This window comes from Oncorhynchus mykiss, chromosome 5 (assembly GCF_013265735.2).
Source record: "Oncorhynchus mykiss isolate Arlee chromosome 5, USDA_OmykA_1.1, whole genome shotgun sequence".
Classification (NCBI taxonomy): domain Eukaryota; kingdom Metazoa; phylum Chordata; class Actinopteri; order Salmoniformes; family Salmonidae; genus Oncorhynchus; species Oncorhynchus mykiss.
The window spans coordinates 64206938-64233861 of record NC_048569.1 but is presented as its reverse complement, the minus strand read 5'-3'; the positions used below and the strand labels follow the sequence as shown (position 1 = coordinate 64233861).

General features: G+C 43.5%; 1 protein-coding gene across 1 annotated transcript in view; it reads right to left on the bottom strand.

Annotated features, from left to right (window-relative positions):
- LOC110524317 (C3 and PZP-like alpha-2-macroglobulin domain-containing protein 8) overlaps positions 1 to 26924 on the bottom strand; it is a 52642-nt gene that overhangs the window by 3227 nt on the left and 22491 nt on the right. Inside the window, exons 25-42 of the mRNA XM_036978062.1 lie at positions 25871 to 26096; positions 25391 to 25567; positions 23697 to 23778; positions 15791 to 15947; positions 15581 to 15655; positions 14075 to 14240; positions 13837 to 13923; positions 13570 to 13706; positions 13153 to 13308; positions 12474 to 12536; positions 9086 to 9339; positions 8880 to 8967; positions 4840 to 4914; positions 4624 to 4729; positions 4246 to 4356; positions 3039 to 3248; positions 2060 to 2134; positions 84 to 273 (exon numbers count right to left, since the gene is read on the bottom strand). Coding sequence (XP_036833957.1) covers positions 84 to 273; positions 2060 to 2134; positions 3039 to 3248; positions 4246 to 4356; positions 4624 to 4729; positions 4840 to 4914; positions 8880 to 8967; positions 9086 to 9339; positions 12474 to 12536; positions 13153 to 13308; positions 13570 to 13706; positions 13837 to 13923; positions 14075 to 14240; positions 15581 to 15655; positions 15791 to 15947; positions 23697 to 23778; positions 25391 to 25567; positions 25871 to 26096 — 2435 coding nt within the window. The remainder of the gene's footprint in view (positions 1 to 83; positions 274 to 2059; positions 2135 to 3038; positions 3249 to 4245; positions 4357 to 4623; positions 4730 to 4839; positions 4915 to 8879; positions 8968 to 9085; positions 9340 to 12473; positions 12537 to 13152; positions 13309 to 13569; positions 13707 to 13836; positions 13924 to 14074; positions 14241 to 15580; positions 15656 to 15790; positions 15948 to 23696; positions 23779 to 25390; positions 25568 to 25870; positions 26097 to 26924) is intronic.

Sequence of the window (26924 nt, the reverse complement as noted above, 5' to 3'; positions counted from 1 at the left end):
AAGTCCTATCCACATTACCACCGTGTTAACAGTTCCAACTCAGTGTTGTTGTGCAAACAGACGGAGAGGTCAGAGGGCCATACCATCGCTCATGGGTGTCCTTTGTGTCCAGTGTGGGTAGCTGGCTATCTGATGGACTGTCCTGCTCTCCCCCCTGCTCCCCTTCCGCCAGCTCAAAGTGGTCCTCCCCCTCCGCAGCGAAGGGTTCTGAGTCTGGGTCATACTCATAGGAGTAGTAGGACACCTCAGCCATGGAACCCTGCTCTTCCTCACCTACAGCATAAGAGAGAGGGACAGAGAGAGGGACAGAGAGAGGGACAGAGAGAGGGACAGAGAGAGGGGAGGAGGGATGTTGAAAAAATTGAAATAATAAAGATATGAGACAATTGTTCACACACATTGTTTTTGAGAGAACACTAGTTTTGGCTAAAACGTTAAGGAGAATTACAGTATGTTTCCACAGAGAATCTACCAAAAATGAGTTAATTGTACAAAGTGGCCAGTAGGGGTCACTATGTCCTTTAAAAGTTCAGCCTCATGTAAAGCACTGCATGCACACTGCTCCTTTTGGAAATCATATATTTCAGATGACTACACACACTACATTCCATTTATTTTAACCAGTCTCTTAAACATAGTGTTTTGTTGAATTATTTGTGAACTCAGCTCTGATGCTGTTTCACCACTAAGGGAGCAACTGACTCCAAAGTCTCAATGTTTTCACTAAATCTGTTGAGAATGCTGTCAGATTCTTGGCACACAAAATCACATCCATCACAATCGACCTAACCTAACGCACAGTGTAGCTCAGGTCAACAACATATAATAGCTCAGAATTACAGTTTGCACAATGTTCATTTAGTGTAATAATCTGGTTTGATACATGTTTTTTGTACGTGTGTACCGCTAGAGTTTTAATGGCATTCCTGTGGTGAGGTGTCTTCCAATGTGAAGCATCAGTCTTTGTACTGAGGAGACCTTTGACCTTTGTGGAACTCCATTACAGCTACTGTGAGCTGCAGGCTGGGAACAAGTCAGCACAGGCATATGCCACATCAAACACACACGGACGGACGCACACACGGACTTGAGCCTACTCTATATCACACCCACGATCTCTGCTACACACCAACATAAAGAATGATATATCTGACCAGGAGTTCTGTAACAAGTTATTTCAGCATGACATCTAAGTGAACCCTGTGGAGGAGCAACAAATATCACCTTTAAGAAAAACGATCCACCTAAGTGAAGCCTATACTCCTGTTTATCTGAATGTGAGAGTAGCCTGTAGAGTCAGTGCTCTACTTCCCCCTCTCCTCACCTTTCCTGCAGACTGGGGCAAGTCCCAACAGCCCCCAGCACACTGCAGGCAGACAGAGTGATCAGACCTGGAGGACAGGAGGGAAGGAAGGGCAGGGGCTCTCATCTACACCTCTAGCTCTTCTACAACAATGATCAAACTCCTTAGACTTATTTTTACTTATAAAAATGATCAAACTCGTTATAAGCCAGAAGAAGCAGATGCATGTTGGTGGACATATACTTTATAGTGGGTGTAGGGTAGAGCAAACTATTGTAGGCAGTCTGTATGTGAATGTTCTCAGAGGGTTGTATGTGTGTAGTCTGAGCTGGAGTAAGCTCCAATCCCTCATACAATACAGATCAATGGATACATGCAGATATACATTTACAGTGGGCACAGTAGAGGTCTGGTCCTCTTCTGGCAGGTGTGTGTACAGTGTCTCGAGAGTGGGAACAGAGCAGAGCAGGGTTCCCTACAGTATGAGCCACCTAACACGCCTGCACATGTCAACGCAAGCTTCACTCAGAGGTGATACGCCTGAACTCTCCAGCCCCTGCCTTTGGCTGGCACTCACAACACACACTCTTCACACTCCTCAATTATCACACACACTCCCTCCTGCAGCTGGGAACCGCTGGCGTCCAATGAGAGACAGGGGTGGGGGAGGTGTAGAGAGAGGAAAAGAGAGAGTGGTGTGTGTGTGTGTGTGTCTGTATGAGTGTGTGTGAGTGCTTTGCCTGGCACTGTACTTACCTTTGTGTACAGGCGCAGGAGCTTGCCCTGGTTCCTCGCTCGTTGCAGTCTCTCTGTCCTCCGTGGTGGATTCCGCTGTGTGAACAAAGACACAACACAATGACAACAAGCCAATGTTACACGGACCACATATTAAACTGTACGGTTACAGTACAAGTGTGATATCTTTTCCCGTATTTCCAACGTGGGTGAATATCTCTAAATCACCCATACACAAACAAGCGACAATAGGAAGGTCTAAACACGTATCCGTTCCTTCTGATAATCTACTGTATGAAACATTTGGCACAGGCAGCCGAGTGTTCCCACACAGGTTTTGTCTGTGTCTTTTCCCAATCCGCTCCACAACAAGAAGGCTCCTTTGTTGTTGGTCTGTGCGTCGGAAAGGAATGTGACAGGGTTTTCAAAGGCCTGGACAAAAGCACTCTGTCATTTGGGGTGCCCTGTAATATAGCAGCACTGGGAAGCTCTCCTCACAAACTTCATCCAGCCTGCACCTGAACAGCTGTTACCACAGCCACACACACACACACCACCCCACCCTTTCTTCTCCTACTTTTGTGTGTGTGTGTGTGATAGATTATGTGCATGTTGGGCTGCCCTGCACCCTCTTCCAGCACATCCTCAAAGGGTGTTTCTAATAATAAAAACATTTTGGAGACATATTTTTGGTGGATGTAATGTTTGACTATGAAATAGATCATGTTTTAGCTCTTCAATGTTGCTGACCGATAAATTAGAGCCACATGTGAGCCTGGCTGGCAGAGACACTGGGAGGGGTTCAGAGCCTGGCAGTGTTAGGAGCAGTCAGTGGGTGTGGGGGCACAGCTGTAGCAGCTTTGAATTAAATCCATTCAGAGGATGAATTCACATCAAAGTCATGAATTGATTAATTGGCCATTACCGTAATTAAGGATTTTTCAACTAATTAGCTTAATTTCAAATGGAATGGAGCCCATCCCTGGTAGAGTAGTCTTACTCTGAGGACACTGGGACATGGGCATTTGTTCTATGCGGGTCCCGTTGCGGCAGGCGAAGACCTCCATCTGACACTGGTTCTGGTAGAGATGTCCGTCTGAGCCACACACCGGCTCCCCGTCATAGCCACAGTCCCTGTAGCAGGTGCAACGCTCAAACTTCTCCTCCAGACAGCCAAACACCTTGTTACATTGGTTTCCCTGGACAAAGCCTGGGTCAGAGGAAACACAGAGGACAGGATCTTTTGCATTTTTCTAACAATGTTTATCAACATTGTGTGATTTTAGTTGTTACATTTAACCATCATAATCGAGCTCATCAGCTTGTCGCCCTAAAAAACGGAAATGAGTTACCTCTGGTTCGTTAAGCCATTCCTATGGGGAACATGAATGGGGAAAGAATAGGGTTTTGGGATAAACGCCCAAAATAAGGTCTGAGGTAAATACTAGTGCTTTATGTGCTTTTTTTGATTACATAAATGCTTCAAAATTCACAAAAAGTGACGCTAGCTGATGCAGATTATCATAGATCAAAATGTACATGATTTCTTAAGCCTGCGTTTACCACAGACCTTATTTTCTACGTTTATCCAGTTTCCAGGTAAAGGGTAGGAAATAGAGAATACATATTTCATAGGAGGGAAAGCTGAGAGAGAGAGAGAGAGAGAGTGTGTGAGAGGATGTGTGTGTTCCCCAGGGTCCGAGCATGGTCTTGTTTCCAGCTGCACGGGGTCCCAGCCCCTCAGCCTCTCTCTCTTTGCTACTCTCTCAGCCAGGCCGGCAAAACACAGTGCCAACACACACAGGGTCATCCACTCATCACCACGGCAAACTTCGCCATTTGTTGTAGCAACATCGGTCCTCGCTAATGAGTGTGTGTGCGTGTGTGTGTGTGTGGTTGTGTCTCGCTGAAACGAAAACACTCGGCTCGGCACGATGACAACCAGGGCCAGTGGGCATTCCTGTGTGGGCCTGTTTTTCTGTTTCTTCACTTTCCAATATCGGCCCGTGCCAATAACAATTTAGGCACGACACACACGCTCTTAGAAAGCATAGGGACAGGGAGGTTTAGAGGAGCCCCGTGAGACATGTCACACTTTCACTCTCTCTCTCTTAGCTAAGCTTAATGGGCACTAACACAAGTATAATGGCGTAGTCCCATTAATGGAAATACAGTAGAGTTTTGTAACTCGGTGGTGTAGCTCTTACCTATCCACTGGTTGGTTGAGCTCTCCACCTCGTTGCACGTGGTGCCATCACACAGCTCGCGGGCCAGTGGACTGCTCTCGCTCACGTTGTAAAAGCGGGTGGCCTCAAACGCTGTGGAGAGAGAGAGAGAGAGAGAGAGAGAGAGAGAGAGAGAGAGAGAGAGAGAGAGAAACACACACACACACAAAGATTTGTACGAGTGGTGGATGCACCTCTCTCTCCACAAAACAACACTGTCTCTATATTTTAAACCACATACTATTGAATTCCAATTTCCTCTGAGAGAAGGCTGTCGGTAAATCATACTAAATCATTGTGAAGATAGAGGAGGGTTTCCCTGCTCGCAAAGTGAGCATATTCATAACATCAGAGGCACACCTGGTTCGTAGTAGTCGTACACCTTGACTGGAACAGGCGCTGTCTTGCCCACTATGTACTGCCTGACAGCCTGGAAGGCCACACACGTCATACACTGACTGGAGATCTGTGTGGTGGGAAAACACAGAGACAGGTCAAATGTTAACCAGTTAGAGTTGATCAAACAGAAAAGTACACCACAGCTATAAACAGATCACAATGGTGATATACTGGTACCTCATCAAAGTAGAAGAGGACCTTCCTTCCGTCCACTTCGTACCTCTTCAGACCAACCCTCTTGTCCATTAGCAGCTGTTTGATGAGAAAAGGGGAGAGGATGGGGGTCAGTACATATTCTAATCTACAATTAACCAAACATTCAATAACATCCCTTTCAACAAATACTATTATACAGTACAGAACCACTGTCAAAGCCTTTTAGTTTAAAGGGTTAAATACAAAGCTTTTTTGTTGTCTCACTGGTCAGTAAGTATTCTGGTGACTTCATTTCAGCCTAGTTGTACAGTAGGTAGGTCAAGTCTGTTTACAAGCTGAAGAGAGGGAGCCAGAGACAGCTTCCAATAACAGTATCAGTGTCTATGAGGGAGTTGCTGATACAGCGTAAGGGGTTGGGTGTTGGGGGGAGCATGGGGGCACGGGTGTTAATTCCTCCCACAGGGCTCTCTAGAAGGTGGCAGTCCTATGGACAGATGAAGTTTATGAGGTGCTCAGCCTGAGCTGGCGCCACTGGGACACACACACACACACACAGAGTTCAGTAGAGAGTAATAGAGTATGTGTGTGTCTGTGTGTGAGTAGGCTGTGTGTTGGCTGTGTTGTTTGACAAGAACTATAATTATAGTAACAACTTGAAATGTATTCCATTCACCTTCTCTTAGCACTTAAAGTAAAATAAAATAGGTAGCATAGTTAATGTGAGGCATTTTGTTCCATTCAGCTCAGCCCCATTATACTGATAAAAAAGAGCCATAGAGACATAAGCCAAAGTGTGTTGGGTAATCATTCCAAGTAACATTGATGAAAACAACAACACATGACTGCATAAGCGAGGCTCCATCTCGTAAAGTGAGGAATGCTGCTGGTCAAGGAAGTCAGGCAGTCGTAAGGCAGGGAGGCTAGCAGGGGTGGCTCTGTAAACCTAGCTTGTTAGCCACTAAACAACACAGGTCAGCACTGACTCCCTCAAGTCTCAGGGAGCTAGTGTGTGTGTGATTGTGTGTGTGTGTGTGTGTGTGTGTGTGTGTGTGTGTGTGTGTGTGTGTGTGTGTGTGTGTGTGTTATCCCAGGTAGGTAGGTCTTTATAAAGCTGGAGTCTGTGGCCCATAACTCTGCAGTAATGGGGGAGATAAGCATTTGATGAGTGCCTGGGGAGGTGACCTCAACTAACCCTCACTAAGATTGCTGCCATGGGTCCCTCTCCCCTAGCTCTCAGAGGGGGGTAATAAACAGTGGCAACCCCCTGCCCTGGCGGCTAGGTTTTAGGCCAAGAGAGGGTAGGTGCCCCCTGCCCTGGCTCCCTGTGGAGCCCCAGAGACACAGTAATGTGTCTCTGGGCCAGAGTTGGCCCTCATCCAGACAACACTACAGTCCTTAAACACTGCAGTAAAAATACTCTCTCAATAGTGATTACCCCACTGCTTCATAAACACACACACGTAGATCCAGTCGACCCAGTTTTGGCTATGTCTGCCAAGAGTTCCAGCACACTCGCATGAAAAAATACTAAAATGTATACTATGGTAGGAATACTATAGTATTCACTTTAGTGTTTTTTGATATTTTACTGTAGTATATAGTAGTATTTACTGTAGTATATAGTAGTATTTACTGCAGTATACTGTAGAGGTCGACCGATTAATTGGAATGGCCGAATAATTAGGGGCGATTTCAAGTTTTCATAACAATCGGAAATCTGTATTTTTGGACATCGATTTGGCCGATTATTTATTTATTATTTTTACACACCTTTATTTAATATTTACTTAACTAGGCAAGTCAGTTAAGAACACATTCTTATTTTCAATGACGGCCTAGGAATGGTGGGTTAACTGCCTCGCTCAGGGGCAGAACGACTGATTTTCACCTTGTCAGCTCGGGGGATTCAATCTTGCAACCTTACAGTTAACTAGTCCAACGCTCTAACCACCTGCCTCTCATTGCAATGCAGTAAGCCAAGGTAAGTTGCTAGCTAGCATTAAACTTATCTTATAAAAAACAATCAATCAATCATAATCACTAGTTAACTACACATGGTTGATGATATTACTAGTTTATCTAGCGTGTCCTGCGTTGCATATAAACAATGCGGTGCGTATCGTTGCTCCAATGTGTCCCTAACCATGAACATCAATGCCTTTCTTAAAATCAATACACAGAAGTATATATTTTTAAACCTGCATATTTAGCTAAAAGAAATCCAGGTTAGCAGGCAATATTAACCAGGTGAAATTGTGTCACTTCTCTTGCGTTCATTGCACGCAGAGTCAGTGTATATGCAACAGTTTGGGCCGCCTAATTTGCCAGAATTTTACGTAATTATGACATAACATTGAAGGTTGTGCAATGTAACAGGAATATTTAGACTAATGGATGCCACCCCTTAGATAAAATACGGAACGGTTCCGTGTTTCACTGAAAGATTAAACGTCTTGTTTTCGAGATGATAGTTTCTGGATTCAACCATATTAATGACCTAAGGCTCGTATTTCTGTGTGTTATTATGTTATAACTAAGTCTATGATTTGATAGAGCAGTCTGACTGAGCGGTGGTAGGCAGCAGCAGGCTCGTAAGCATTCATTCAAACAGCACTTTCGTGCGTTTTGCCAGCAGCTCTTCGTTGTGCGTCAAGCATTGAGCTGTTTATGACTTCAAGCCTATCAACTCCCGAGATTAGGCTGGTGTAACCGATGTGAAATGGCTAGCTAATTAGCGGGGTGCACGCTAATAGTGTTTCAAACGTCACTCGCTCTGAGACTTGGAGTACTTTTTTCCCTTGCTCTGCATGGGTAATGCTGCTTTGAGGGTGACTGTTGTCGATGTGTTCCTGGTTCGAGCCCAGGGAGGAGCGAGGAGAGGGACGGAAGCTATACTGTTACACTGGCAATACTAAAGTGCCTATAAGAACATCCAATAGTCAAAGGTATATGAAATACAAATGGTATAGAGAGAAATAGTCCTATAATTCCTATAATAACTACAACCTAAAACTTCCTACCTGGGAATATTGAAGACTCATGTTAAAAGGAACCACCAGCTTTCATATGTTCTCATGTTCTGTGCAAGGAACTTAAACGTTAGCTTTCTTACATGGCACATATTGCACTTTTACTTTCTTCTCCAACACTTTGTTTTTGCATTATTTAAACCAAATTGAACATGTTTCATTATTTATTTGTGGCTAAATTGATTTTATTGATTGTATTGTATTAAGTTAAAATAAGTGTTCATTCAGTATTGTTGTAATTGTCATTATTAGAAATACATTTTATAAATCGTCCGATTAATCGGTATCGGCTTTTTTTTGGTCCTCCAATAATCGGTATCGGCATTGAAAAATCATAATCGGCCGACCTCTAGTATACTGTATTATCTACAGTTTATTATAGTATAAATGCTGTAATAAAATAGTATAATATAGTATAGTAATTACTGTAGTGTTTGTGCAGACTGTAGTATACTGTAGTTTTTACTAAAGTGTTTTGGTTTGATTATCTTTGACATAGAAGTGGAGGGCTTCTCCTTGAGGAAACCTACTGGGGAAATCGTAAAAGAGCAAATGTTCCATAACCTGTAGGTAGATAGGACTGGAGTTTCTATAACCACAGGGAACACAATATACTATATGGTCTATACTTGGCATGTAGGTTTCTTACTTACAGGTGGCACAAATTGAGGAGGGGAATGGGCAGGGTACATACAAATAAATACTGTAGTATTTACTATAGTTAAAAACAAGTAGTTACTACAGTGTTTTTTGTTGTTGTCAGTAATGGGATGTAATGGAGTTTACATTGTGTGTGTGTGTGTGTGTGTGTGTGTGTGTGTGTGTGTGTGTGTGTGTGTGTGTGTGTGTGTGTGTGTGTGTGTGTGTGTGTGTGTGTGTGTGTGTGGAAGAAGTTAAGCTACACTAAAGCTATCCTTAAGAAAAAAACTACTTCACTACATCCAAACTACTTCGTGGTAAATAATCATATCTAAATCTGAAATATCTGTCTGTATGTATGTATGTATGTATGTATGTATGTTTATGTCCTACCCTCTCCAAGCTTTCCACATCGGAACGGAAACCTGAGAGCAGAGGGACCTCCAAGACAGCCATGTTGGAAGAACCTGAGTGGAGCCACCTGAAGAGAGAAACAGAGTTAGACGCTAAGCTAAATGCTAGCAGAACTAGGCCAACTACCAGCCTAAATGCTAGCTAGGCTAAAGGCTGCTGCACTGAGCCGACTGTCTCTGCCCTACCTGGCGCAGGCTTCCAGGGTGATGCGGTAGTCCAGGTTGTCTTGGTGAGCTGCGGGGTCTTCATCATCGGTGGCCGCCCGGCGTTTGCGGCTCAGCTCTGAGCGGTTGTCGGCACGGGAACGGGAGCGAGGACTAGGGTGGCGGGGGGAGGGTGGTGCTGGCGGGTGCCGCTCCTGCCTGGGTTCTTTCAGGTCCACCTTGAGCTGGAAGGCTGGCTTGACCAAGGGGTCAGGCACGTTGTAGGATACATCAATCTGAGGAGAGACAGAATGTATTCCAGATCGTGGGTGTAATAGATAGTGCAGAGAAAAATTGTGTGCAGAGAAAACCCATTGAATATGGAAGCTAACACACGCACGCACGCACGCAGGCATGCACACACACACACACACACACACACACACACACACACACACAGGCTCCCTCTCTTTCATCATGCTAATCTGGAGAGAGGGATGTGCTGAGGGAGGGATAGAGGTGTGAAAGCAGGAAATTAGGAGGTGTGTGAATAGATGGAGGGATGTATGGAGGAGTTGAGGGGGGCAGAGATAGGCAGCAATAGTGGCCTTCTTCAGCCATGGCTCCTATATACACTGAGTGTACAAAACATTAAGAACACCTGCTATTTCCATGACATACACTGATGAGTTGAATCCAGGTGAACGTTATGAACCCTTATTGATGTCACCTTTCACGCTCAACAGTTTCCCGTGTGTATCAAGAATGGTCCACCACCCAAAGGACATCCAGTTAATTTAACATAATTGTTGGAAGCACTGAAGTCAACACGAGTCAGCATCCCTGTGGAATGCTTTCGACAACTTGTAGTCCACTCCGGATAAATTGAGCCTGTTCTGAAGGCAAAAGGGGTGCAACGCAATATTAGGAAGGTGTTCCTAATGTTTTGTACACTCAGTGTATACAGTGCCTTTGGAAAGTATTCAGACCCCTTCCCCTTTCCACATTTTGTTACGTTACAGCCTTATTCTAAAATGGATTAAATATTTTTTTTTTCAGTCTGCACACAATACCCCCATAATGACAAAGCGAAAACAAACTAATTTATATATTTTTTAAACAACAGAAATACCTAATTTATATAAGTATACAGAACCTTTGCTATAAAACTGGAAATTGAGCTCAGGTGCATCCTGTTTCCATTGATCATCCTTGAAATGTTTCTACAACTTGATTGGAGTCCACCTGTGGTAAATTCAATTGATAGGATATGACTTGGAATGGCACACACCTGTCTATATAAGGTCCCAGAGTTGACAGTGCATGTCAGGGCAAACACTAAGCCATGAGGTCGAATGAATTGTCTGTAGAGCTCCGAGACAGGATTGTGTCAAGGAACAGATCTGGGGAAGAGTACCAAAAAATGTCTGCAGCATTGAAGGTCCTCAAGAACACAGTGGCCTCCATCATTCTTAAATGGAAGAAGTTTACAACCACCAAGACTGTTACTAGAGCTGGCTGCCCGGCCAAACTGAACAATCAGGGGAGAAGGGCCTTGGTCAGGGAGGTGACCAAGAACTCGATGGTCACTCTGACAGAGCTTCAGAGTTCCTCTTTGCAGAAGGGAGAACCTTCCAGAAGGACAACCATCTCTGCAGCACTCTACCAATCAGGTTTTTATGGTAGACGGAAGCCACTCGTCAGTAAAAGGAGCATGACAGCCCGCTTGGAGTTTGCCAAAAGGCACCTAAAGACTCTCAGACCATGAGAAACAAGATTCTCTGGTCTGATGAAACCAAGATTGAACTCATTGGCCTGAATGCCAAGCGTCATGTCTGGAGGAAACCTGCCACCATCCTTATGGTGAAGCATGGTGGAGGCAGCATCATGCTGTGGGGTTGTTTTTCAGTGGCAGGGAATGGGAGAGTAGTCAGAATCTAGGGAAAGATGAACGGAGCAAAGTACAGAGAGATCCTTGATGAAAACCTGCTCCAGGGTGTTCAGGATCTCAGAATGGGGCGAAGGTTCACCTTTCAACAGGACAACGACCCAAAGCACACAACCAAGACAATGCAGGAGTGGCTTCGGGACAAGTCTCTGAATGTCCTTTAGCTGCCCAGCCAGAGCCTGGACTTGAACCTGATCTAACATCTCTGGAGACCCGAAAATAGCTGTGCAGCGACTCTCTCCATCCATCCTGACAGAGCTTTAGAGGATCTACAGAGAAGAATGGGAGAAACTACCCAAATACAGGTGTGCCAAGCTTGTAGCATCATACCCAAGAAGACTGGAGTCTATAATCACTGCCAAAGGTGTTTCAACAAAGTACTGAGTAAAGTGTCTGAATCCTGTAAATGTGATATTTCAGTTTTACATTTTTTATAAATATGCAAAAATGTCTAAAAACCTGTTTTTGCTTCGGCATTATGGGGTATTGTGTGTAGATTGATGAGGGGAAAATAGACAATCCATTTTAGAATAAGGCTGTAACGTAACAAAATGTGGAAAAAGTCAAGGGGTCTGAATACTTTCTGAATGCACTGTATGCTCGGCTATGAAAACCAACTGATATTCACTCCTGAAGTGTTGAACTGCTGCACCCTCTATAACCACTGTGATAATTATTTGACCCTGCTGGTCATCTATGAGCATTTGAAGAATGATCTGGCCTTAATGGCCTTGTACTCTTATAATCTCCACCTGGCACAGCCAGAAGAGGACTGGCCACCCCTCGGAGCCTGGTTCCTATCTAGGGTTCTTCTTAGGTTCCTGCCTTAGGTTCCTGCCTTTAAAATGACCTTCCTTCCTCCAAAGGAAGTTTCTTAGCCACTGTGCTTCTGCATCTGTATTTATTGCTCTTTGGTTTTAGGCTGGGTTTCTAAAGCACTTGGTGACAAATTGCTTTCTAAAATACATTTGATTGATTGATATATACATATATATAAATGCAGCATTTCAACAGTAGTGATACACATATGCTTTATGTCCCTTTTCAAAGGAACCAAAAACTGTTAAGCGTTATCTGGAGGATCACAGAGCCCATTTGAGACCAGCGTAATGATCACCTGTCATGTGAAGAGGGATAAGGTTGACACACTCTTCTAAACATCCAGCAGAGGAGAGGAGAGAAGAAGAGAGGAGAAACTGGCCCCCCAAGAAGTTGTTTATCCACCCTGGCCTCAAAGAGCTTTTTGTTTTTAGTGACAAGGTACAGCAAAAACAGCATCCTATCCAGGGGGTCAGTGTTATTGAGGAACGAACAGTCCCCGCTGAACAATTGCCTAAGTTTTACCAGATCATTCCAATTTACAGTCAGGAATTTGGGCATTAGAGCAATGAGTCATGGGAATGAACTGGCTTTTCCCCTCTGGAGGATTCTCAGTGTGACTGAAGGATAGAATGAAAGAAGAGGAGATCAGTAGTAACATACCTGCATTAGACAGCAGCCCTCGCCTTTAGCACTGACAAACAGCCCTGTGGGAATACTGGGGATCTAGACAGAGCGAGAGGAGAAAAAAATGGGGTTGAGAGAGAGACACTTATCAAGTGAATTAATGCTGTAGACCCAAGCAGTAGCAGTCAAATAGCCTGGCCACTAACCAGCACAACTAAATTACCCCCAATTAAACTGACAGAGCTAATTACAGCAGAGAATTACATGCCCGGCAGAGGGAACAAAAGTTCAATCCTTCACCTGAGCTACTCCCTCACTGTGACTGATTGGCAGGTGCTTGGGAATGAGAAGGAAATGTAGACGAACAGCCTGAAAAGACTCACTGGTTCATTCACTGGGAATCATATTCCATTGCTCTTAGATAGAGTCTCATTGTCATCTTCAAGTGAATTGACTTTGTGGATGTTATTTAAGGTACCTTTCATCATTGAAAACAGACAATTGTGTAACTTGAGTTTCTGTGTGTAGTGTGTATCTTGGTCCAGTAGGAGTCTCTTCACTACCTGAGAAAGAGCGTTTAACTCAGAAAGAAGATGCCCTTAGAAACAGATCTAGGATCAGATTACCTTCCTCCAATCCTAACCTTAACTATTAAAGGAAAAACCATAACTGACCTTACATTAGAGTCTAGTGGCAACGTGGCACTACTCCTTACCGAGGCGCTCTGCAGCATCTTTTGGTTGTCGCGGTGCAGTTCAAAGCTCTCCTGGAAGTCCAGGTTGGTAGAGGCCAGAGAGATGGTCAGGTTAACTCCTCCCACGTACGACAGGATGGCATACTCAGACAACGCCTGAAGAGCTACACACGTGTCCTAGGAGAGTGGATGGACAGACAGTTATTAGAAAGAGGCTTTGGACACCAGATGACCAATTACCAGTTGTTTCAAATAGACGTCGGTAGGACAGTTCTCTCTTTTAAAAGAGATTATCAGGCTGACCTGGTAAAACCTGGTCAAATAAAACCACATTTGGCCGCTTAAAAAACACAATACATATGGGTGAGATGCATCTGGGAGAATACTTTAGACTAAGAGACTGAGAGGCTCTGGTTCTCCAGGGTTTGTGAGGTGTACCTGTGTGGAGGAGAAGCCCCCGAGGGCGTTCCTCTGCTGGGAGAGCCACTTGACCACAGGCAGGGCGGAGGCCACGTCACCCAGCAGGGTGTAGGTCAGCAGACCGTATGCTGTCATCTCCACCTCCGCTGACACCACTGGGACACGGAGGAGACTATTAGCGTACAAACACAAGACAGCCACACTAACACTAAAAGTCCCGATCTGAGAACATCTGAATCATCCATCATAGAGGACAGTCAGGCTGTGGCCTGACAATCTGTCTACCTGACTGAGAAAGACCGTCACTAAAGCCCATGAAGGTGGCCTCATCTGTCACCGTGCTACCAGTCAGACTCCAGTGGGTAAAGCCGTCTGATTGAAAGAGGAAAGAAGTAAGAGAAAGAAGGACATGGAGAGAGACGAAAGTGTAAGAAACAGTATGAGGGAGAACAGTGCGTTAGTCATGTCAGCTTAGTGTTTCATATTAATTGGTAGGCAACCAAACTTCCTAACAGCTGAGTACCTTGCGTGATGGCCATGTGGTTGAGGCGTCGAAGGGCGAGGGTGGCGTAGGGGCTTCGTAACAGGGCCAGGGCGTAGGCAGACAGGGCTGTGGTGTACGGGTCATCAGCTGTGTATGTGTTACTCTCCAGGAAACCCTTTGCCTTGGCCACAGCAGTCTTCTCCTCCTGGGGAAGAGTACACATATTTATTTAAATAGACATAAACACAGGTGCACTACATGTGTGCACAGAGACCAAACCTTCGTATGAGTGATGGATACACCTCTCTCCACAACTCCCCCCTTCCCTCCGTATTCATCTTTCACTTAAGTCCGGCATATTTGATCTTTGCTGAGTGTTCAAGATCAGTCCTGTTCCAACTCATACTCCCCAACTCAGATGTGCTGCTTATCAAAAGGCAAATAAACATTGACTTTGCAATTAAAGGCAGGAGCTTTTCCAGATGTGCTCAAATGAGAGACCTCAACAGCCACTCACTTTAATATGCCCAGTTACCTTTTCATTAACTGAATTTGGAAGGAAGAAGGAGTTTTGCTTTGATGTAAAGTATCCCTCTTCAGTTGGTATCAGTTAAAGAGGCCTGATTCTCTGGAGAGCCCTTCAGGATTGATAGGGAAGGATAGGAAGACTGGAAGAGGGGGTGGGGTTTGGTGAAGGAGGAGGGAAATGGATGGAAGGGGAACTAGAGGGAAGAACTACCTTGTGAATACTTTGCGAAGAGCTGTGCCTGAATGAACAGAGAGCTGACACAATAACAATCTGGGTTTTAACATTGGTATTGGCAACACTCTCAATGTAGGACACAGCATAAACATTACATGGACCCGGTCACTGTACACATAAACAGCAACATTCTTCTGGAACAATGACTTTGGCAGATAAAGAGCATTCCACACTTGGCCCTAAAATAAGGACACTGCTACCTTTCAATAGCCAAAGATCGCTTTTTACTAGAGCGACCATGACGGTGATCAAATGTTCAACTGCCAGTGTGTCCTATGGGTTGCCTCAATGCACACTGGAGAGAGTTCAACAGGTCGGTGAGCACGTGGTCAAGGGTTCAGCACCAGGGTAAGAGCATGGCGAGGTGACAGGAATGTGGCTGGGGTGTACTACCTTTCACAGGCATCCTTGTCTCTGCATGTCCTCCTCATAAATCTCTTGATGCAGTCAGCCAGGGATTAGATATTAAATTACAGCCACTGGAGCATAACAAAAATGAATGGGCTCTGTGCCAGGACATCCACATTTCCAACTGATGGGAATGTACCGGCGCACTCACGCACGCACGCACGCACGCACTCTCTGGGTGAGAGAGAGAGCTGCATTTACAAAAGTCTGGTATTAGGTCTGAGCCTGAAAGTTTAATTGAAAGTGCAATTTACACAAACATATGAATGTTAGGTTAAGATTCGCCCCTTGAGGAATACTGTGCTAAATAATACTGTTTGGGAGGTGAAGGTGTTTAATTGGAGAGGTCATGGTCCCCCCACTGATCCTCTTACCTCTGAAGTTATTCCTGTCTCCAGGAGGGCTGCAACCACGTATGCTGTCAATGAGATTTTTCCATGGATTCCTCCCTTTAGATGGAGAATAACACTGGTTAATGGTGCTTATGAAAACATGCACACGCACGCAGGCAGGCAGGCAGGCACACACGCAGGCAGGCACGCACGCACGCACGCACCCAAGCACGCACACACACACACACACACCTGCAAGTCTTTGTTGAGGATGCGTCCCATGGCGGGGAAGGAGCCCTCCTCTCTCTGGTGGTTGATGAGCCAGGCCTTGGCAGCTTGCAGCTCCTCTGGGTCAATGAAGATGAACCCACGAGACTGAGCAAAGGATTTCAACACAAACGCTGTCAGCCTGGAGAGGAGAGAGGAAGAGGGAAGAGACAGAGACAGCGAGAGAGAGAGAGAGAGAGAGAGAGAGAGAGAGAGAGAGAGAGAGAGAGAGAGAGGGATTGGGTCTCTTTCAAGCATGTGCTGACATATCCTTCAAAAATACTTAGCAAACTTCACATCGGAGTTCACATAAACCATTTGAATGGGGTGAAATGTTCCCCAACCAGTCACACCTTTTAAATCTCTCAACAGCAACAGGGATGAGTGAGATGGCAGCTGATACATGCCAAACTACACAGCACGTCATGCTGAGAAGATCAAACTACATCAAAATCCTGTCAGGCAAAAACAGACTAACTGACAGAGAGGGGGTTGGAGGGAGAGCAGAGGAAGATGAAAGAGGGGAAGATGGAGGAGGAGTGGGAAAAGCGCATATTGTCACCACAGGATACAGCAGCTGTTCCGTCTCAAGAACAAGGAATTTCACAAAACAAAATCAAGTATGTTTCTGCATGCCGGACTATCCCGTAAGCATTCTGAACTTATACAAACAGCCATCGCCAGGGTTGGCATTCCTAATCTCCAGCAACAGTGTGTGACCTGTAGTTTCTGAACTGGAATCACAGCGGGAATCACAGAGAAGAACTCAAGACCCACAGAGAGGCCAATGGTGATGACTGAGGGACCTGGCTAGGCTAATAAACACACAACGTTCATACATAAACAACTGCCCTTCAGTAACCCCTGCACACAACGGCCAATGCTCTTCACTTACAGACTGGCATTCCATTACAGCATCCTCCCCAGAGCAACCAAGTGATGAGGCAAGCTGCTTACCATAAAAAGGTGAAATAAATAAATAAACCATGTGTGTTTTTCCCCCAAACATACATTTGGGCTGTAACTGAAGGAACAAACCAAGAGAGTAAGAAAAAACCCTCTCCCATAAACCACGGTACTAAATCTTCCCTTGCTGGGCCCTGGAAGTTATGTCTCCCCAGAGAGCCAGCAGGGATGGAGTCTTAAGCCGGGAGGAATTTTTATAATGTTAAGTAATATTGTGTCACCGGCTTTAACTGCTAGGCCCCAGGGAGAGGTGCTGGGTAGCGTATAGATGATTTAGTGTGTGAGGAAACGACAGAGACAGAGCTGCTTCCTCCACTCTGGCCCGCTGAAGTCCCTCCCTCCGGGCTTCCACTCCCCCTGTATTGCAGTTGTTGACATGTTTTTCTGGATAGCACACAGAGGTCATTCAGAACAGCACACTGGAGCTGGATCCTGCAACGTCAATGCAAGTTGAAACCAAGGTTTTTATAACTGCCTACAGGAACGACCGAGACTTACTGACAAATACGGCCCATGTTAACAACTCCACAACATGATAAATACCCTGGCTACTGGTTATTTTGATGCAGGTTATATAAACATATTTATTGTTTGAGTAGCAGTTGTAAAATGTGGGTCATATGAAGTCCAAATAGACTGAGGTTTTCTATAGAAGTCCAACACAGAATATGTTTTATCTTCAATGTAAAGATAGTCAAAATGATAGTTTCTCAAAGTCAAAATGATAGTTCAAGTTCCTTAAAGTCTTCAAAGGCAGCAGATTACCCTGGTTCTCACACAGTTCTTACTGCAGACAGTTTTAGTTTGAATGAAGGACAGAGTGCTCTGTTTGTGGTTAAACCACATGGATACACACACACCAGGGCTTCCATGGCAGTGTGTGTGAGAGGGGAGAGAAAGGGTTACCACATCCAAGCACAGAACAATAACAACCATTCTCCATTTCAACATGTAAACATCTATCAATTCAGCACCCAGTTATCTAAGATCTGGCTTGATAAAAACACCAAATTCCTGCTGTAATCACCCAATGTTTGGCATTGGAGTGGAAATAGATAGTTGAACAACACTGTAGATCAGTTCTCTCCATCTCTGCTATCCAATCCACTCTAGCCTCACTGCCAGATCAATCTCATTCACAGGGAAATGCCTTGCCAGCCTCAACACGTCCCGTGTGTATCTAATCAGGCACCACTAACATAGTCTTGAAAACCAGACCCTAGGAGCATTTGAAAATTGTGGGAAGCAACGCAGATATCTAGAGTGACTACCAATAACAGACCCACACTCCACACTGTGGAGCCCTCCATTGGGCTGCATATTTACCCCAGGCCAGGGTATTAAGTAGGCTACGGGGTTTGAGGCGGTGGAGGGTGGTGATGGTGGGGGTTCTGCAGATTACAGCAGCATGTGGCTCTCATTGGATCCAGACGGAGACAGGTATGCAAGCGATGCCGGAAGAGGGGCTGCCACGTCCGCTCCAGGCCCCACCACAACACCCCCACCTCCAATCCTGCAAAGATATGTTGATATATCCCAACACCACCCCCCTAAACACACACACACACACACACACACACACACCAGTGGTATCTGCATCTGCCTGAGAGGCAAGCAGGGGTTAGTGATGAGAACCAGCCCCTCCTCATCCTCAGCTCTGTGCCCCGAGGTCCTGTTCAACCCACAGGGACTGTTCAACCCACAGGGACAGACACAGAGACCAGAACAGAGTAGAGCAGAGTAGAGTAGAGCAGAGTAGAGCAGAGTAGACCAGAGTATAGCAGAGCAAAGTAGAGCAGAGTAGAGCAGAGTAGAGTAGACCAGAGTAGACCAGAGTAGAGTAGAGCAGAGTAGACCAGAGTAGAGTAGAGCAGTGTAGAGAAGAGCAGAGTAGAGTAGAGCAGAGTAGAGCAGAGTAGAGAAAAGTAGAGTAAAGTAGGGCTAAGTGCCTTGGCATCAGCCAGACCCAGCATTAGCCTATGGAGACATTACTGCCTGTGTCATTATGTACAATCTTTTCATTAGGTCCTGCAATTTCCGCTTAGATACAATTTTACAACTGGAATACATTAACACTGCATTAAGAACGCTGTTTACCTGCCCATAAATGACCTGTACGAATGACTAACTCTGGAGGCCAAACAAAAGGTGGGTTGTTCTGACATATAAACACCAAGCTGATGGATTCATAAAGAGTTTGTTGCTACAGGTTTACATAAGGTTCAACATCTGTGTCCTGCCATGTTGCCCGTGGCTCCAAAACCGACGCTTACACTATTATGACCGTTACACTTCATATCTTCTTAATATCCTCTTCCCGCATATGGAGGTTTCAAGGGTTTTCATGGAAAAGTTGAATGATATTACCAATTATACCAGAGCAGTGATTCAATTGTTTTGGACAAGACATGGCCTAGTTCCAGGTTCTAGGGCATGTCGAAAGTCAAAACGCTTTTTTCGTTAAGTGGCCTAGAGCATAGCAAGCTCCTGTGTCTCCAGTGGTGGTAGGGGTCTGAGGAGGAGGTTGGGAGGGGGTGTAGTCAGTGTAGCCTACATACAGAGGTGCTACTTCGCCCCTGGGCCAAAACAACCAGGGGCCATTCTGTTCCATATGCATTAACCCTCTTTAACAGCAAATAGCTTACTGGAGCCCCACGGCTGCCTTGGGAACCAATTAGAAGTTTGTGTATGATTCTCCTGGGTTTATTTAACCTACTGTTTCACAGTCTGAGCTCTATTAAATATCATAATACCCACATCAACTAGTAAATCACCCTGAAGGTATGCAAGTGGCCTGAATATGCAAGCAGAACATTGGAGCCTCTCATTCGCTCCGTATTCACTATTCCAAATATTATGACATGGTCGTGGCCGCCTGCCTGCCTCCAGGGATGTGTAAATATTAAATAAACACTCAGTAAGCATAACTCAGACCGATTTAAACACAGGAATATGAGGGTATGAATGTTGAACATGCGTATACAATGTTACTGATAAGAGCTCCCATTGTTTCTGCCAATAATCCACTTCAGGTCAGGGTAAGTGGAGGAGCGGTATGCAGTGTTAAACTATGCACCATCGGGAGTGAACTGACGTGCAGGATGTAAACCTAAGTGAAAAGTAAAGGACTTACTGAGGGATGTAAACCTAAGGGAAGAGTAAGGGACTTACTGAGGGATGTAAACCTAAGGGAAGACTAGAGGACTTACTGAGGGATGTAAACCTAAGTGAAAAGTAAATGACTTACTGAGGGATGTAAACCTAAGGAAAGAGTAAAGCACTTACTGAGGGAAGTAAACCTAAGGGAAGAGTTAAGGACTTACTGAGGGATGTAAACCTAAGGAAAGAGTAAAGGACTTACTGAGGGATGTAAACCTAAGTGAAAAGTAAAGGACTTACTGAGGGATGTAAACCTAAGGAAAGAGTAAAGGACTTACTGAGGGATGTAAACCTAAGTGAAAAGTAAAGGACTTACTTAGGGATGTAAACCTAAGGAAAGAGTAAAGGACTTACTGAGGGATGTAAACCTAAGTGAAAAGTAAAGGACTTACTGAGGGATGTAAACCTAAGTGAATAGTAAAGGACTTACTGAGGGATGTAAACCTAAGGAAAGAGTATAGGACTTACTGAGGGATGTTAACCTAAGGACAGAGTATAGGACTTACTGAGGGATGTAAACCTAAGCGAATAGTAAAGGACTTACTGAGGGATGTAAACCTAAGGAAAGAGTATAGGACTTACTGAGGGATGTAAACCTAAGGAAAGAGTATAGGACTTACTGAGGGATGTAAACCTAAGTGAATAGTAAAGGACTTACTGAGGGATGTAAACCTAAGGAAAGAGTATAGGACTTACTGAGGGATGTAAACCTAAGGAAAGAGTATAGGACTTACTGAGGGATGTAAACCTAAGCGAATAGTAAAGGACTTACTGAGGGATGTTAACCTAAGTGAAAAGTAAAGGACTTACTGAGGGATGTAAACCTAAGGGAAGACTAGAGGACTTACTGAGGGATGTAAACCTAAGGGAAGACTAGAGGACTTACTGAGGGATGTAAACCTAAGTGAAAAGTAAAGGACTTACTGAGGGATGTAAACCTAAGGGAAGACTAGAGGACTTACTGAGGGATGTAAACCTAAGTGAAAAGTAAAGGACTTACTGAGGGATGTAAACCTAAGTGAAAAGTAAAGGACTTACTGAGGGATGTAAACCTAAGGGAAGACTAGAGGACTTACTGAGGGATGTAAACCTAAGGGAAGACTAGAGGACTTACTGAGGGATGTAAACCTAAGGGAGGACTAGAGGACTTACTGAGGGATGTAAACCTAAGTGAATAGTAAAGGACTTACTGAGGGATGTAAACCTAAGGGAAGAGTAAAGGACTTACTGAGGGATGTAAACCTAAGGAAAGAGTAAAGCACTTACTGAGGGAAGTAAACCTAAGGGAAGAGTTAAGGACTTACTGAGGGATGTAAACCTAAGGAAAGAGTAAAGGACTTACTGAGGGATGTAAACCTAAGTGAAAAGTAAAGGACTTACTGAGGGATGTAAACCTAAGGAAAGAGTAAAGGACTTACTGAGGGATGTAAACCTAAGTGAAAAGTAAAGGACTTACTTAGGGATGTAAACCTAAGGAAAGAGTAAAGGACTTACTGAGGGATGTAAACCTAAGTGAAAAGTAAAGGACTTACTGAGGGATGTAAACCTAAGTGAATAGTAAAGGACTTACTGAGGGATGTAAACCTAAGGAAAGAGTATAGGACTTACTGAGGGATGTTAACCTAAGGACAGAGTATAGGACTTACTGAGGGATGTAAACCTAAGCGAATAGTAAAGGACTTACTGAGGGATGTAAACCTAAGGAAAGAGTATAGGACTTACTGAGGGATGTAAACCTAAGGAAAGAGTATAGGACTTACTGAGGGATGTAAACCTAAGTGAATAGTAAAGGACTTACTGAGGGATGTAAACCTAAGGGAAGACTAGAGGACTTACTGAGGGATGTACACCTAAGGAAAGAGTATAGGACTTACTGAGGGATGTAAACCTAAGCGAATAGTAAAGGACTTACTGAGGGATGTTAACCTAAGTGAAAAGTAAAGGACTTACTGAGGGATGTAAACCTAAGGGAAGACTAGAGGACTTACTGAGGGATGTAAACCTAAGGGAAGACTAGAGGACTTACTGAGGGATGTAAACCTAAGTGAAAAGTAAAGGACTTACTGAGGGATGTAAACCTAAGGGAAGACTAGAGGACTTACTGAGGGATGTAAACCTAAGTGAAAAGTAAAGGACTTACTGAGGGATGTAAACCTAAGTGAAAAGTAAAGGACTTACTGAGGGATGTAAACCTAAGGGAAGACTAGAGGACTTACTGAGGGATGTAAACCTAAGGGAAGACTAGAGGACTTACTGAGGGATGTAAACCTAAGGGAGGACTAGAGGACTTACTGAGGGATGTAAACCTAAGTGAATAGTAAAGGACTTACTGAGGGATGTTAACCTAATTGAAAAGTAAAGGACTTACTGAGGGATGTAAACCTAAGTGAATAGTAAAGGACTTACTGAGGGATATTAACCTAATTGAAAAGTAAAGGACTTACTGAGGGATGTAAACCTAAGGAAAGACTAGAGGACTTACTGAGGGATGTAAACCTAAGTGAATAGTAAAGGACTTACTGAGGGATGTAAACCTAAGGGAAGACTAGAGGACTTACTGAGGGATGTAAACCTAATTGAAAAGTAAAGGACTTACTGAGGGATGTAAACCTAAGGGAAGACCAGAGGACTTACTGAGGGATCTAAACCTAATTGAAAAATAAAGGACTTACTGAGGGATGTAAACCTAAGGGAAGACTAGAGGACTTACTGAGGGATGTAAACCTAAGTGAATAGTAAAGGACTTAGGGAGGGATGTTAACCTAATTGAAAAGTAAAGGACTTACTGAGGGATGTAAACCTAAGGGAGGACTAGAGGACTTACTGAGGGATGTAAACCTAAGTGAATAGTAAAGGACTTAGTGAGGGATGTTAACCTAATTGAAAAGTAAAGGACTTACTGAGGGATGTTAACCTAATTGAAAAGTAAATGACTTACTGAGGGATGTAAACCTAAGTGAAAAGTAAAGGACTTACTGAGGGATGTTAACCTAAGTGAAAAGAAAATTACTTACTGAGGGCTGTAAACCTAAGTGATGACTAACTTGGGGGTGTAAACCTAAGGGAAGACTAGAGGACTTACTGAGGGATGTAAACCTAAGTGAAAAGTAAAGGACTTACTGAGGGATGTAAACCTAAGTGAAAAGTAAAGGACTTACTAAGGGATGTAAACCAAAGGAAAGAGTAAAGGACTTACTGAGGGATGTAAACCTAAGGGAAGACTAGAGGACTTACTGAGGGATGTAAACCTAAGGGAAGACTAGAGGACTTACTGAGGGATGTAAACCTAAGGGAAGACTAGAGGACTTACTGAGGGATGTAAACCTAAGGGAAGACTAGAGGACTTACTGAGGGATGTAAACCTAAGGGAAGACTAGAGGACTTACTGAGGGATGTAAACCTAAGTGAATAGTAAAGGACTTACTGAGGGATGTTAACCTAATTGAAAAGTAAAGGACTTACTGAGGGATGTAAACCTAAGGGAAGACTAGAGGACTTACTGAGGGATGTAAACCTAAGTGAATAGTAAAGGACTTAGTGAGGGATATTAACCTAATTGAAAAGTAAAGGACTTACTGAGGGATGTTAACCTAATTGAAAAGTAAAGGACTTACTGAGGGATGTAAACCTAAGTGAAGAGTAGATGACTTACGGAGGGATGTAAACCTAATTGAAAAGTAAAGGACTTACTGAGGGATGTAAACCTAAGTGAAGAGTAGATGACTTACTGAGGGATGTAAACCTAAGTGAAGAGTAGATGACTTACCACATGCTTCCAGAGGAGTCCCTCTCTCCAAAGGCACTGTAGGATCCATCCTGGCGCTTATAGGTCAGCTGTCTCTGGTACCCTGGAATAGTACAGGGGGGAAGGAATTAGTGGGTTGATGCTAAAGTACTTTTTCACTAATACTGCTATCCAAACCAGTGCCCAGATTCATAAAACACTTAAAACACTTACGCAAAAGATTCTTAAGAAAAAAATAAGAACTTCATAAGATAGTCTGTATGTGCAATTCCTCAACAATATCTTAAGATGTAATGATTTTCTTAAGAACTTCTCAAATATCTTCTTACAAATTGTCTTCTTACAAATTGTTTGTTGCTAAGCAACCATTTTAGCTAGCTATCTAGCAATAGCAATCATGTTAGCGTAGTAGCCTCAATACAACTAGAAGGAATTGACATTTTAAACTATAAATGTAATAACATGTATATAAGGAAACTATGTCAATATGTTACTATTCCCTCTGCTAAAATGTACTGGAATGCAGCCCAAGTGAACTGGAACAAAGTTTTGTTGTTATCTGGTAAATATTGTATATCTAAGGTGAAAGAAGTATCCTACAAACTCATTCATAGAATCTACCCTGTAAAGACCTTTATTATACACAGATTCAAAATAGCTATTGATAACAAGTGTGTATTTTGTGGTTGTGACCCAGAGACTCTTGACCATTTATTTTGGGACTGCTCTTATGTCAGAAGATTTTGGTGTGAGTTAGAAGATTTTATTTTAAAAGAAACAACTATTAATGATAATTTGAAAGACTCTGATATTATGTTTTATTTTGAACCAAATGATATCAACCCTGATTTAACTTTCATTGTTAATTTGTTTGTCTTTCATGGAAGATTCTTTGTCCATAAAATGAAGTGGGCAGAAAACAAACCACTTTTCACATTATTTAAGATAGAATTGAAATATTATTTTGAAATTATCAGTAAATGTAAAAGCAACAAAGCAATACGCACCATAAAAGTATTTAACAAATGTAAAATGAATCTTGATATGTAATACTGTTAGGTTTATGTACTCTAGTTTGTATATTTCTGTTTTTTTTTTGTATTTGTTGTGTTCATAATACAAAAATTAAAAATAATAATACATTTTTTAAATCATGTTAGCGTATTTCTTACTGAGATTTCTGTTCTAAAACATGTTCTTGGGTTTAAAATAATCAACACTGAAACTTTCAGAGGAAGTCTGAGTGAACAAAACATGCTTTCATTAGCTTTTTTCTCACTACCCTGAGTTTAAGACAAGGGTTTAGCTATCTTGGAATTAACAACATTTCCAGGAACTTTATTTTCAAGAATCTAATTTCTTCTTAACTTTTTGCGTAAGGAGAAGAAACACAAGAAATAGCACAATAACATTTCCAATAACCTTTCGAGGAATAGCAACTTTTCTTAACTTTCTTCTTAAGTCTGTAGTTAATTAAGGAAAAATGGCAGCTAAGAAGAAATGTAATCTTAAGAAGGTTTTGTGAATCTGGGCCCTTGGTGAATATCAGAAAAACACTGTTTTAGAACTAAGTGGACAGTAAATGCATTGACTTTATAAGATGATCTTCACAGGGGTAACTGACATCACCCAATGGGAATATCTCAAGGTTCTCAAGGTAGCATTTGGCTCTAGGTCTCAAAGCCCTTGAACTACTTGATCTCTCCGGTGGCTACCTTGCAGCAAGTAGTCTGTGGCCTCAGCCTCCACCTCAGGGCTGAGCTGCCTGGTCTTCTGCAGGTACTTGAGGACAAAAACATTGGGGGCGAAGTGGATCATGTTCTGCTCTCCACAGCCGAAGGGCAGCCGCAGCAGCTTGTCCAGGTTGTTGAGGGTGGGGCCCATCACGTCTCCTGGCACATCACAAAACACAATACACAAACTGTTCAGCAACACTGCTACACTGCCTCACATAAAGTTAGTTTCATTAAGATAACATCTCTTCTTCAACACAGCTGCAGGGTCAAGAGTATTACAAATGGTAGGCTACAACTGCTTCATCAAACATCATTCAGAGAGAAATTATTAATTCCAACTCTAATTAACCACATGGACAAGGTATGTCAAAGTGAATAGGAGGAGGAGAAGCAGACATTCAGATAACAGAAATGATAGGTATTTAAGAAGGATGAGAAATAAATGGTGTCCCTCCTCACCTATCATGGAGGCAGTGGCGGTCTCAGAGCCAGGCACCACGTTGTGAGGGACGCCCAGGGTGAAGGCCTCGTTGTGGTTCTCATCAGTGTCCTCCTTCCTCCAGATCTTAAACTCACCCACCGAGCCCCAGCCCGTGGAGAAACCTATGTGACGCACCTGGCCAGGGAGGGGGCCAGACCACTGTAGGATCACCGACTCATTGGATGGCTGCAAACCATGTCCGACCTATCAGAGATCGATTTTAAAGATTTTAGGTTTTTGACTGGAGTGAAAGAGTGAAGTTGTCCCTAACCACTGATGCAGGGTCAGGTGTCTTTTATTGACCTAATGATTAGGAGGGTAAGGTATTTGATTCTAAATCTGTTCTTAAGGGCAACTTCTACCTCGAGTACTGGTCAAACTCAGAGAGATAAACCAGGATGTTGTAATTCAAATTCTATGGTTGTTACAACAATGTGTAGTGACTTGGTTTTATGCCAGGTTCAAATGAAAGCCTGACACGATATAAATGTGGTTCTGAATTTCACCCTGATTAAATTAATATCTAATAACATGATAGAAATAAGTGTTTGCTAATGCTGTATAGAGGAAGCCCCTGTGGCTTAAGGTCAATAGTAAAATACTGGAAGCCAATAAGATTCTACTTAAAAAGCCATTTGGGTTGCTTTTGCATTTCAAATCCTAGGCACACATAAAGTCAATTTCCAAGAGTTGGCAACAGCAGTCTGCATCACCTTTTTCCTACATCCACTCAATCCGTATTTCCAAATGAACAGATGGCACCCTGGGTATTTCTAGGCATTTTGTAATCACATTAAACCAAAGACCATGCAGAGCTGAAAATGAAATGCAATCAGTCACTAGAAAAATAAATGAATCTTATTGGGCCATACTGGGTTCTAGTGCAAGGTTTTAATTGCTCCCTTTGGTGAATGGTACGAGGCTAATGCAGTTTTCAGGCCCGTGTGCCAGGCCGCTGCCTGCGGACGCCACAGATCACAGTGTCCAGCCCGTTAAGCGTGACCTCACAGGCATGTCATTAAAAGTGGCGCC